Source organism: Puma concolor, chromosome C2 (assembly GCF_028749965.1).
Source record: "Puma concolor isolate L17-30 chromosome C2, mPumCon1.1.hap2, whole genome shotgun sequence".
Lineage (NCBI taxonomy): Eukaryota > Metazoa > Chordata > Mammalia > Carnivora > Felidae > Puma > Puma concolor.
In genome coordinates this window covers 142,637,880-142,651,897 of record NC_141675.1, presented here as the reverse complement: position 1 = coordinate 142,651,897, position 14,018 = coordinate 142,637,880, and the positions used below count along the sequence as shown (strand labels likewise).

Here is a 14,018-nt window from a genome sequence, read left to right as displayed (position 1 = left end):
ACCTGGCTGAAGTCGGACGCTTAACCGACTGCGCCACCCAGGCGCCCCTCTCAGTGCTTTTTATACATTTAGTATGCTTCTAAATTGCTGAGTTTTACTGAACACACCATAGAGATAAAGACCATGCTGCATTATTTGTTGTAGGAAAGAATTTGCTTGACCAGGCACAGGCTATAAATGTAAAAGGTAACAGAACTGTCAAGAAAAATATGTGTGATGCTTTACCAGTACCATGGTGAAGGTGGTTTAGGAATTGGGGCGTTTAGATGCGGGTTCAAATTTTGGCTTCACCAGTCTCAGGCTTGCAACTTTGGACACTTATTGCCCTGAGCTTTAATTTCTCCACCTATAAATTGGAGTGTTTCCATTTAATATCAACACAGGTAGAGCTGGAAAGACTTAGGGATCACCTGGTCCAAATTCCTTACGTTAATGATGAGGGAACTTTGTCTCAAAGCATTTAAACAACTTCGGTAATGACTCTGACTAATAGTGTTAGAATTAAAAAGTGATCTGCGTTAAGGGTGCCTGGGTGGCTCAGTTGGCTAAAACTGACTCTTGATTTGGGCTCAGGTCAGCCCTGGGTCGTGTGGGACTCTGTGCTGACAGCTCAGAGTCTGGGATTCTCTCTCTCTCCCTCCCTCTCTCTCTCTCTGCTCCTCCCCTGCTTGCGAGCTCCCTCTCTCTCTCTCTCTCTCTCTCTCTCAAAATAAATAAATAAAACCTTAAAAAAAATAGTGGTCTACTTTGCATTGACTGTGTCTAATCAGCTTCCATTCCTGTTCTCCAAAAGGACTCTCCCAAGCATTTCCTCCCCCTAACCTCCAGCTTGCTGCTTCCGTCTTTCCCTTCTTCTTACTTTACCTTTAGCAGACGAAATGTCCCATCTTGGAACTTGGGCCACGCCGTCTTTCCAGCTTCCCCTGATTGCCTTCCGCCCGACAAATCCTACATTCTCCAGCCATGACAAGCTTCCTGTCATTCCCCCCAAACAGAGCCTGCCTTCTACCACCCCCTGATGTATTGACCAGTCTTTCCTGGTTGGGATACCCCTCCTCTAAGACTTTCAGACTTCTATTCATCCCTCAATATCAGTCACCTCCTTTGAGACACTTTTATTGATTCAGATTCATTCTACATTCCCTCAAAAATCAGTTGTTGTAGCATGTCACAATTTGCTTCCTTCTTGGCATATCTGTTTTGCTCACTAGATCGCGATGCTTCTTAAGGCCGAGATCAGATCTTATGTATTTATCACAGGGTCAGCACTGAGCACAGCGTCAGCAGATTGGGGGCACATCGTAATTGTTTTAGGAATCAATGCATCTGGATCCGTGGTCTCGGTATATTTGTATCACCTAGTTGTATCCAGAAGCATGGACAGAGATAGTATACCATGGGTCACCATAATGGTCGGACTAACAGACCCGATGAACCCAGTTTCTCTTGAGATCTAAATCAAGACCTCTGCTATTGGGGATTGCTGTACAGCTGGCCAGAAAGGCAAATGACACCTCAAGAATTGGATGCACAGATAAATCTGCATTATGGTGTATATGTTTGAATAGTACTTAAGACTAAAGTATGTACCATGCAAGATGAATTCTTCTATCTTAATCCCTTTTCATAGGAATTGGGAAGTCAGACAGGCATCTGAGGCTTATTAATTCCTCTTCTGTGCCCTTCTCTTGAGCTCCATGCTTGCCCTTATGAGATGGTAATATTTATATAAACAGAAGTTGCTGGTATTTAACTCAGGACTCCATTGGACGACGAACTCTCCCTTAATTGGGGCTGCCATTGCTGCAGGTGTGATGATGGCCGCTCTTCTTACCTTGTGTTGCTTTTTGGCTCCTTCCCGCAGCGCATTTATGCTGCATGAGAGGCCAGTCTCCCAGTCAAGGCCAGAAATCCCATGGCTCCTGCCATTCATTCCTCTTTGCACATTCTCATGTCTTCTTGGTTAATTTCCCCCCACCCCCAGTACTGACCACTGGGATTTGCTAAGGGGTCATTGGGACCAGTGGGTCAAGTGGGATTTGTACTATCTTCTGGGCATCTGCTTCTCCAGGTAGCATACTTTTTTGGCTCCCTCCCCCCGACTCCATCCCCAAGAATAGGTCTGGGGTGCTACTAGTCCTTCTAAATTTCATGATGAATCACAGATGCTGACACATTCATAATCCCTTAAACGGCCACATCTGGTGAGTGGTCACCATGTCAATGACTTCCTTGTCAAGTCTTCATCGATCTTGTTGACCATCTAAGCTCTATTTTTGAGTTAGATCCAATGTCCCAGTCATATCTCCTGGCCTACACCACAAGCCACCTGTTAAGTCTCTGCATGCTTTTCCAACTTTTACATTTTACTAATCTTCCTTTGCAGTGCTATCTACACCATGGTGATAGGATCTGGATCCTGCATGAAAAGGGCCATCATAACATAACATCCAGAAGACAGATAGATGGAGGGATGGATGGATGGATAATAGAGATAGACAGACAGATAGATGCTATTGCCCCCTTGTCTCCTTACTCCTAATCTGAAATAACATTTAAAAAAAATCCTACTAACTTCAAATAAAGTGTGCACCTGTAAATGTCATAAATCTCTACCACAAATTGGTATAGGTGTGATGTGCTGTATTCTCAGTAATTTGATGCACAAGTTGAGTTTTTACGCATTGGCATGAACATCGGATCACAACGAAATACAGACTTCTCGTTCGAAATCTTGGGGATGAAACTGTATCTGGGTTGCCAAGGTTTGCAATGCGTGAATGAAGTGGAGAGGTTGCCAGTTTACATAATTATAGTTACGAAATTATGTAAAGTATGGCCATGTCATCAAGGGGTTTAATCAGTTGTGCTTACAAAAAAAAAAAAAGAACAACTGCTTCTGTTCACAATTTTGGCACATGCACACATTTCTGTGGCAAAGGGCCAACTGCATTTAATGCAATTCACGGATAACAAGGAGAGTTGATAGCCTCTAATGAGCAATTGACACAAGCACACAGAGATATTAAGAATCCAGTTTAAACTTTGTTCAAAGCAGGAGGGCCATTTCCATTTGCTGTGACTCTTCATCTGAGCTGCTGAACGACATACGGAGTAAGAAGGGGCAACAATTCCTGCATTTCGTTATTTGAAGATAACGACCCCCAAATTGTGACGATACACGTCACTCTGGGTTTAAAAAAAAATGTGTGCAGGGAAAGCCTGTCGTGTCTAGCAATGACAAGTGAGTCTTTGGTCTTAACGTGACTGAGATGATTGGAGAAAAACTGGATTGAAAATGTATTGTGCTATATTATTATCTCGAAGACTGATTATTATGCAAAAGCGTGTTCCAGTTTCAATTTTAAAAGCTACTAATTTGTTCTCAACAGCTGTAATTTGAGATCCCACGGGATGACATATGAGGATACACAGGAAACTTGGGGAGGCTATTGCTGGTTTGGGGACTTGATTCACCAAGGCTACTTGGCCGAGATTTCCACTGTCTGAAGCTATAATAACATGGAGGCAACAATGTAATGCATCACAGCTGGGATCTCATAATCTATGGAACACAATAAGGACCTGAAAGTGTAGAGAGAAGATCGTAGGGTATATATTTTAAATATTCTTTACCTTGGTTAGATTTGTATGCAGCAAAATAGGGAAGAGTTAGATGACTATGTTGACATAGAGTGGGTAATGTTGGTTATGTAGTAAAAACATCGTGCACTGACTTCCTGGAACCTGCTGAGAGCTTTCTAGCATACCGTGTATGCTAGAAAGGTATGCAAGGTCTACGTTGCATCTGACTCTATGTCCCAGTTCACCTCAATTAAGCAAATGAACCAGACATTGTCATAGTTGGGGATGCAAAGATAATAGCTATGATGGAAACAATATTTATTATCTCAACCGGTAAATAGTCATCTTTTATAATGGTATTTAAAAAAAACTTTTTTCTTCTGGAATTCATTTATGGCTCACTAGGATACTACCTTGCATTTGGGGATGTGGAAATACACAATGTTCATTAATTTTCATTGAAAACGGTGGTCAAACACAAGAAGTTCTGATGTCTCTTAATACTCAAATAGCATTTAAGGGAAAGCTTATTACAGATCGATCATGTACAAAATCCTGGCTTATATTTTCTCTTTATGCTTCATAACTTAAAATTGTCTCGTGATGTCTCTTTCAGCTAACTCGATCATATTTAATGGTCATTTTAATGGGATATGGTCATGTTTTTCTTTGAGAAGCTTTTCAAAGCTATACAACTTCTCATCAGAAAAATGCTCCCACTCACTTCTATAAACACAATATATTGCATATATTTTCTGCAGATTGATCAGGTTGAGAAATGCTGCATCGGATGCTATGAGTAAGAATGCACGCATTTTTGAAGATGTAACCAATGAAATTACAGCTGCATTTGGAAATGAAGAGCCAATCTTTCAAGGGATTACGCTTTTGGATTACAATTTAGTTTCCTATTTGAGTTACTGATACACTTGTATTTTGCCACAAACACGTGGTTGCAGTTTGCCCCTGTGATGCAAAATAAATTATTAGGCCGGGCTTCTGATAAGCTTAGCATGACTTTCGGTCAGAATTTTAGGGCTTTGGTAAGCATGACTGTATGTGAAAGTGATCCTGCCCGTTAAGTGCCTGTGTATATGCTGTACCTCTTTGTGAGAGCCGAGGTTGCTATTGTAACGGACAAGCTACAATCCCAGGACTTCTTTTTAAATGCAGTTGAGTCCCATCCCCTCTGGGGCCAGGAGATGTTTAGAAGAGTCCATGCCACTAATCTGTCTTTGGAGCATTTCCAGAGCTGAACAGGTGATCCCATAAACCTATCCCCCCCTCTTGCTGTTTGGAGTGAGCAAGTGACTCGACAAGGTGGCTCCTTCTGGATGTAAATTGATTTTAATGATTTCTTTCTTTCTCCCCGGCAGGATTTATGTGGGCATCATTCATGTGACACCCTGGGAATGGCAGACGTTGGGACCATATGTTCCCCGGAGCGCAGCTGTGCTGTGATTGAAGATGATGGCCTCCATGCGGCTTTCACCGTGGCTCACGAAATTGGTATGCAGCGCCTTTTCTCTTCCCTCGCCAAATCAAACACTTGTAACAGCTGCAAAGGGAACCAAAATACTTGGCAATTAATTCCAGATCTCTCCAGGTTCAGATGTACTGCTGGGGATTAAATGTGTTTATATTTGCACTTGTAGGGTTAACTGGTTAGGGAGAAGGAAGGCACAGTCGGGCACACAGGAGATGTTGCCTGTGGACAGTGTCATTTAAACGTCTAAGAGAAATTTGCGACAGCTACTGTCCTGTGACGTGTATCCATCAATGACTCTGAGATGGCATTTGTCACAGTTGACTATGAAATGCAGCGAGGTGCCTCTTGAAAGTTACCCAAGAGTCTCCTGACTCCTCCGGGGCTAATCAGTTTTGCACAGAGATTTGTCATGTTTATTCCACTGTGAGTGATAATAGCTCCTGTCAAAGGTGAATAATAGCTTATAACAAACAGTCCTATCTCGTCTTCAATAACAAAGACAAACTGAGACCAACAGTCCGCAGGGTTTGTCTTCAAATGTCACCCGATTTGCGTGTCATAAGAGACACGTCTAAATCTTAAGATTGGGAATTTAGGACGGAGTTAATTGTTGAAAAATATCCCAGCAGTTAGGAAATGTGTTTCCTGGGCAGTGACCTAGGTTCCTAGGTATATGAGTACTTTAGTATTTAGAATTAGATATTAGAATCAGACACATCTGGGCTCAATTCTTCCTAAAGTACTTTCTGCTGTGTCACATTGGTCTTACTATTTAAATTCTCAAAGCTTGTTTTCATATCTGAAGTATAGGAATAATGGTGCCGATTTCATGGAGTTATTTTGGGGTCCAAATTGGGTAGGTTACAGACACCAGCTGTTATTTATAACCACGTATGCTTCTGTTTTGCTTCTTAGGTAGCAAATTCATTTAACGTTAGATGTATAGCTCACCTTTTAGCATCATCTTCTTGGGAGCAGAGTATGCTTTGATACTTTATTGCTCTATTTCTCTTAAACAGATTGAGGTTTTTAACCTAAAACTGTAATTCTTAAACAGAAATTAAAGCTGCTTTTTCACATTCCTAGTAGGCAGAGAACATTTCACAGAGGGCAGGTTTCTGGCTGCTGTGTTTTCCTTGGAGAGTCAAATAACTTCAAATCAGAGATGTAATTGTGTAAGTCAGCACAATGCAACAGTGAAGTGGAAATCAGTGGTTAAATTTCAATTCTTAAGTATTAATCATGACTCTAATTTTCTCCACTGACATTCTTCTTACTATCTAAGGAAAAAAAACAGCACACGGACATAAAAGCCTTAACATAAATAACCACCTTACAGCATCACTGATAATAATTTAATTTACACATTAATTGGGCATCTGTAGCCTCCAGACGGAGTCTCATCTCTGCCTCCGTGGTCTCTGATTTGTCTCACGCAAGTGATTCAGACACTGAGTCTCCATTTCTTGTCTGTAACGTGGGCTAATGATGAGATGTGTGCTACTTTAAAAGACCTGGCAATGGGGCGCCTGGGTGGCTCAGTCGGTTGAGCGTCCGACTTTGGCTCAGGTCATGATCTTGCGGTCTGTGAGTTCGAGCCCCGCTCAGGCTCTGTGCTGACAGCTCAGAGCCTGGAGCCTGCTTCTGATTCTCTGCTCCCCCTCTCTCTCCGCCCCACCCCTGCTGTACTCTGTCTCTCTCTGTCTTTCAAAAATGAATAAACATTAAAAAAAAAAAAAAAAAAAAGACCTGGCAAGCCTGAAAAGGTTTTTAAAACACATATGCTATTTGAGCTCTCGGAGCTGGGAATATGTCTTTACCTCTCTCTCATTTATACCTATTAAGCTGATAATGATACAGCCTAATATAGATCCTTAATCAGTATTTATTACCTATAGACGGATGTGCACGAGTGAGTAAGTGGGAAAAACACAAGAGCTGCCCAAGGCAACATTCTGAACGTGCAGCAGAAGCTAAGAAGAATTAGCCCAAATGCTCCAGAGGATTATCATTAAGCAGAGATGATTTTGAAAGTACACCAGTAGTTAATCACCATTATTCAGAGCGATGGAAGTTCCGAAAGAAAGGTTCTGTATCTGTGGGTAGGCAGAGGCTGCTTCATCTCAGACTCTGTGAGTAAGTGACACTGTTGGATTGTGACATCAGCCATCCGTAAGATTATGAGCCCTACATCCTGATCTTCTAAAGAAGAGATTACAAAGTTCTTGAAGGAAGGGCTGTTTCTCCATTTAATCCTGCAATGGTCTGTTATCATGCATTACTAGCATTTGGGAGGTTTCTCTGCAAGAGTATCGCTGTGGCAGTAAATTAAGTCTCTTTGGGGATGCATTAGACTCTCAAGACAACTGGGCTGGCATGAAGAACCTTCCGGCATCACCTTTCCCAGCCTTCCTGAATTCCTAAACCAAGGGTAGACGTGGGCAGGCCCAGCAGCCTGAGAAGTAGGAAGACAGGTGCTGATGAGAACAAATGTTTTATTAAAGCTGTATATGTACAATAAGGACTTTTCTTAATGGTACAGTATTGGGCAGTTTTACAAGGGAACAATGATGGAGAAGTATAGGCTTCTATGTGAAAAACTCAAGCCCAAATCTTTGATTATATGACCATGCCCTCTGTTCCCTTTAATTTCTTGGTTGGGTCATCTCTATTTCCTTCTTTAGAATTCTCTATAATCCATTCTTCAGTCAAACACTGCCCACTTAATCTATCTTTCTGCATTACATATAGCTTAATCTGAGAAATTTAAGATCTGGGGATAAGGGGATATGGACTTAATTTTCCTTTCGCAAAGGGATCTGGCTTGCATTCTCTTTATTTTCTAATTGCTTTATTATTCTTTAATTTCACCTCTTGCCTAGATATTGTGAACATATGTTATAAAGTACGAGCCTTAAAGAAATTAGAGACAATAACCCCACAGAATATTTCCTAATCATCTGTCTGTTATTACAGTCTTGCCTCTGCAGCCAGTGTGATCTTTGGTAATGCCACTCGCTGAGCTGTTTCCGGCACTTTATTTTTAGATTGTTGCATGAAACCATGGGTCTGAGCTAACCATGCTCTGGATTCTAATTCCACTTCATTCTTCTCATGTGATTTCTTCCCTTCCTTTTATTAGACATTTACCACTTTCCAGATTGGGAGGTTTATATATATAGGCTGTGGACAGTGGTAAAGTGACCTCAGTTTTTGCTAGAGTGCTTTGAAATCTGCTTGAGAACATTCCAAAATGTGCAATTTGCTTCATGCACACAGACTGTGGGGGTATGTTACTGTGCTCAAAGCATAAGCCGTGAAGAAAATTTCTAGGCTGTTCCCATAATTTTTCTACTTTATTTCTTCTATAAGCAGTAAAAGGATATACAGTGAGACCTTGAAGTGCAAGTAACTTGGTCTGTGAGTGTTTCACAAGATGAGCAAATAGGTCTAATAAATTTTAACTTGCTAACCGAGTGATGTCTTGCAATACGAGTAGTACATGAGGCTGAACATCGCATGATCACAACCGAGCCAGTGGTTCTTGAAATTCGCTTTGATACACGAGTGCTTTGGATTACAAACGTGTTTTCCCAGAACGAATTATGTTCGCAGACCAAGGTTTTACTGTATTTGATTAAGGATGATGCTTTCGGGGTGCCTGTGGCTCCGTCAGATCTTGATTTCGATTCAGGGTGGGATTTCGCATCCTGTGAGTTCGAGCCCCAGGTCGGGCTCCACGCTGACAGTGCAGAGCCTGCTTGGGATTCTCTCTCTCCATTCTCTCTGCCCCTCCCCCACTCACTCTCTCTGTCTTGAAATGAATACACTTAATTTTTTTTTTTAATTAAGGAAGGAAAAGAATAATGCTTCCATTAACGGACTTAAAGTTTCTCACGCTATGCCCCACCACTGCGTATTTCTGTACCTAGTGGTTTAAAATACAGAGTCATATTTGAATCACAATTTTCTTTGGTCTTTTATCCCCTCTATCTAAAATGTTTCTGAACTTGAAAATTAACGTGAAGTACTTGAACTAGCCTGAAGGACCCATCCTACAGCTTCTCTGTCCATCAGGCTAAAATCAGAGTGGCTTCAATGAACAATTCTGAAAAGTGACTCTTTCCCTGGACCAGATATTAATGTGAACCCTTCTCTTTTCCTGCTAATCGTTTCCATAAAAAGAGCTAGATTTTGGAGATATATCGTCTACTGATGCCAGTGGAGGCTTCTGGAAAATAGATTTTGATAAATACAGACCCTACACAGGCAATAATAATTTGTCTTCCTCCTTGCTATGTTTTGTGTATGTAAACATCGACTAAATTGTTCGGACATTTTAAGAAGTTGCTTTAAACTCTCGGGAACACAGTCCTCATCCGTGTGCCTTGAGTGGAGGCAAAAATGTGGTTATGGCCATTTTATAACCCAAGTGTGAACTGTGGAAAGTTTGCAAGTGAATGTAAGTTTACATTTTGAGTTTATATTTTTAACTTGTCAAACTTTTATTATTGGCTTGTAATAATAAAGATTTCACCTGCTGCACACATGGTTCTCCAAAATAATAATTTTATTGATGTTGGGCCAGCTCCCCATATGCGAGGGAGAACAATCTGATTTTATTTAGGCTAATGAAATCCATCATTTGCGAACTTGCTGAAGCTTTGCTTTATCGTAGTTAATTATAAAATGTGCTAAGGGAATCTCTCCACCGTGAAAGACTCCAAAATGCTTCCTGCGCTAAAGTCAGGCAACTTAAAAAGTCAAAGCCAAGTATTCAGCTGGAGGCTTAGGAAGTAAGTGGTGGAGACACGGCAGCCCGGCTGCCCCTGTTTCGCTGTGGTTAGAGGGAGTTCTTTGGTTGCGCTGATGTGTGTGACTGTGCTCCCAGAGATGATTAGATTAAACAAGGCCATGTTTTGAAAAGCTGCAGAGGCCCTCGAAACACCATAGACTGAAGCCAACACACAGAATCAGATGTCAGGACCAACTGTGAATGTGGAGTGAAAGGAAGCTAGGATTAAACTTGGATTTAAACCCGAACGTATAGCTTTAATCAATGTGAGCTAAACGTAGTATTATTATTATTATTATTATTATTATTATTATTATTATTTTCTATCTAGTCTGGAGCCATACCACACTGTCCTTCTTGGCCCCCAGATGAAAGGTGGAAATGGGTCTCTACTCTACGTCCCGCAGCAATGGGAGATTTAGGGTTTTTTGTGTGCCGGTTCTGTGTTTTCTATATCATATCCCAATTCCCATTTCTCTTGTGGAAGCCTCTAGATTGTCTGCCACATGTGTAGAAATCCAAGTTGAAGGTCACATAAAGAGTAAAGACATCACAAACTTGATGCATGATTTTTTCCCCCTCTAATGGTTAGCAAACGTCTCCTTCTGTCCTCAATTGTCTGTTAATATCAAAATTTATCAAAACTACTTACGATTAGAGTACTCAAGAGCATAACAAAGCGAGGATATCAGTGAGAACAATAAAGTCAGCTCACAATCCCTGGGCCTTTGATACTTGTCAAGCGTATTTTCTAAGCACCTTGCATCTTTTTTATTATTTAATCCTCACAAAATGCCATGGGGTAAGCACTATCAATGAGTCACCCAAGAAAGGAAAAAACACAGAGATGTAAGCATCTTTAAGAAGTTTCTAAACGTGCCTGAGGTCAACAGCTAGTATACTGCTAGGGTAAGACGTGAACCCAATTCACTTGGCTCTAAAACCCAAGATTTTGATGCTATCCTATAATGGTTCGTTAGTGTTGATCTTCCAGGAGATAATCCTGAATTTAGTTACAAAGGATTCCATATCCTTTGTATCCACAGCTAGCTAGAAGGCCCCCAAATTAAGTTTTCTTCCTTCCGAATTCTATAACTGATGCAACACTTACCATTCATGCTTAACGTTTTGAAATGGGAGTTTAGGGGTTTTATCACTTCTGCTTAAGGCTTTGCATTTGAATAGACATGTAGGATCCACTTCCTGGAGCTCCTGGTTCTCTTCTTCAAGGATTCTGGATTTGGATCCCACGTGAGCTGTTGGCTCACTTTTCAACCCCTGGCAAGATCTTCTTACACCTCAATAATCCCAGCTGGAAAATTAGGTAAAATAAAAACATGACCTCATTAAGAAACAGATGCTTCATCCGAGCTGTTCTTTCTTAAGTAAACACATTACAGAGCTTTTTGTGACTTTTTGTAGGATGTGGTGCTCTGTCCCCTTGTCCGTTGGTCAGCTTAGGGTCAAGATACAAGAGTTTGAAATGCTGTCTAATTTTCAGACCAAAGTTTAGAAGAACAACCCAATTTCCTTCCTGAGGTTAATATTATAAGTTAGCCCTAGTTGTAGAGTAACGCCTGAGCTGAATAAGACGCTGGACCAACATTTCCCTTTGTAGTAACGTGTCTTCACCCGGTGTATATACATTTTCTCAGATTTACTAACATCAGAGTCATTTGTGAATTTAAGGAGGCAAGATACTCTTTAAGTCTATACTGTGAATATCAAAGATGAAATTTATTTAATGGGATCTCACTCATTTTGCCTTTAAAAAGACAATTACCGTACTAGAGAAATTACTGGGTGACTAATTGTTTGCTATTTCTGAGATTAACAGTATAATTCAAACTCCTACCCTACAGACTTTGCTTTGACATAATTCACCATGAAATTTATTTCCTTGTGTAACCCAAATAAGCTCTTTCCAGATCTTACTTTGTGTGATGGGCACTCATGAGCAAGATTGTTGTATTTGTGATATGATCGAATGTCTATTGAGAATAGATAAGTACTCTCTCCAAAAGCATTTGCAATTTACATCTTGACTGTTAATAATGATCTCAAAGAACAAGAGGCAGTTCTGAAGTCTGTAGCACTTGGGAAAATATTGGATTACCCAGGTGCATTATTCTCCCAAGTTTCCTTCTGACTTCTGTAATACCTTTCACGTTCTTAGTTCATATATAAATACAAATGTCATTAACAAGTGCACTCGCTACACAAGTGTGTTTGTTCCTTTCATTGCCTCCAGATTTGAGGTGAAAGGTTTCCAGCTACGTTAATCAAGAATTAAAGATTGACTGCATGGGGTGCCTGGGTGGCTCAGTCGGTTGAGCTTCCGACTTTGGCTCAGGTCATGATCTCACAGCTCGTGAGTTCGAGCCCCGCGTCAGGCTCTGTGCTGACAGCTCAGAGCCTGGAGCCTGCCTCGGATTCCATGTCTCCCTCTCTCTCTGCCCCTCCCCCACTTGTGCTCTGTCTCTGTCTCAAAAATAAATACACGTTAAAAAAATTTAATAATAAAAAAAGAATTAAAGATCGACTGCAAAAGATAGCCTTGTAAACAAGATGACTTAACGTAGTTAAAGCAAACTGCTCTTCAATCTTTTGCACGTCTACTAATTACAAATACTAATACTTCCAATTTTAATATTCATGCGAACACTAATTCTTACAAATGCAAATACTAATTCCTCCTTAAAGCGAGACTTTGGGACCTCTACTTGAAACCCTGACAGTGAGTTATCGCCTTCTGTCTACTTTCTACGTTGTCTCTTCTCAGTAGGGGTTTGACTCTAGGAGCTTGGTTGAGCTTCTTCAGATCTCTTCTTTTACCTTCAAAACTGCCTTGACTCCTCCTCACTCTTCTTTTCTTTTCTTGCTTTCTTTTTTTTTTTAAAGTTTATTTGCTTTGAGAGGGAGAAAGAGAGAGAGAAAGGGGGAAGGGCAGAGGGGGAGGGAGAGAAAGAATCCCAAGCAGGCTCCTCACTGTCAAGGTAGGGCACCACATAGAGCTGGATCTGAGGAACCCTGAGATCGTGACCTGAGCCGAGGCCAAGAGTCAGATGCTTGACCGACTGAGTCTCCCACGTGCCCTCCACTCTTCTTTTCCACGGGGACTTTGGAAAGAAATACCTGGCTTTCCAAGGGTGAGAATTGCCTTTCTCTGTGGGTTCCTTGGTTCTATCACTCGGGCTCCTCCAAGGACTTCACCCCTCAACTAACTCTGCTCTGTATTGCTCTAAAGACTCCTCGTAAAATGCATTTTGATAAACCAACACCCTAAGTTTAGGGGTTGTAAACATTTTCTCCACCAAGGCTTCATATGCTTCATTTGCCGTCTTAATCTCTGGGACACATTTGTGCAAATCCCAGCTGTGCTAATCCTGCTGAAGGCTGCTTCTCAGGGAAATGCTTCGTCTCTGCTCACATCTGCAATTCTCAACATCCCCGTGGGTGACTGATGAACGAATTCTCACTGGAAAAGGCAGATGTCCTAGGAGATCAGGGACATCGTGATCCATTCTAATTAAACCTTTCACAACACCGACTCGAAATGCATTATTGTCCGCTACGACATTATATCTTAAGTTTCCTGGATTCTGGATTTTTCTATGTTAATAAGCATTTAGTGCCATAGTGTGTGGTCTCTAATGTGAGTGTCCTTTTAAAATATCCTGCGCTTTTATATGTATCTTGGCATTTCAGGGCTGAGATATTGGCAAACCTCAGGCTGACATTAATGTCTTAGCATAATGATTGGGGACTCACATTTGAAAATACCACAACTTTTGCTGCTCACGGCCTTTAGTATGGCTGTCACGTCTTTCCTGAAGAGCATCCAAACATTCCTCACATTGATCTTCCATTTTAATTCCTGTCCAGCTCCTGAAGGGAAGTCACATGGGTCTCTCTCACTGTGCCCTGCTTCCAGCTACTGGAACTAACTGCCTGTTTCTGTGGGTGCTTAAATGTTCTTCGCGTTGGCCATGACTCCTATTGTCCTTTAGAGAGCATGCTTCTCCCAACCAGCCGACAGACTTTCTTCATGGAGAACAGAATATTCCTCCAAAGATTCTGTCTCTCCCTTGACCCCTAGCCGTCCATTCCCGATTCACTTTTGAAGATCTTAGAAAATTCACATCTTCT

General features: G+C 41.3%; 1 protein-coding gene and 1 long non-coding RNA gene across 2 annotated transcripts in view; one reads left to right on the top strand and one right to left on the bottom strand.

Annotated features, from left to right (window-relative positions):
- The window catches only part of ADAMTS5 (ADAM metallopeptidase with thrombospondin type 1 motif 5), a 50,671-nt gene that overhangs the window by 7,880 nt on the left and 28,773 nt on the right, over window positions 1-14,018 (top strand). Inside the window, exon 2 of the mRNA XM_025913943.2 lies at window positions 4,962-5,094. Coding sequence (XP_025769728.1) covers window positions 4,962-5,094 — 133 coding nt within the window. The remainder of the gene's footprint in view (window positions 1-4,961; window positions 5,095-14,018) is intronic.
- Window positions 4,914-11,426, bottom strand: LOC147577566 (uncharacterized). Its single transcript, XR_015240405.1, has 2 exons — window positions 10,981-11,426; window positions 4,914-5,143 (listed from the first exon to the last, which is right to left on the bottom strand). It is a non-coding gene; the product is annotated as an uncharacterized LOC147577566 (long non-coding RNA).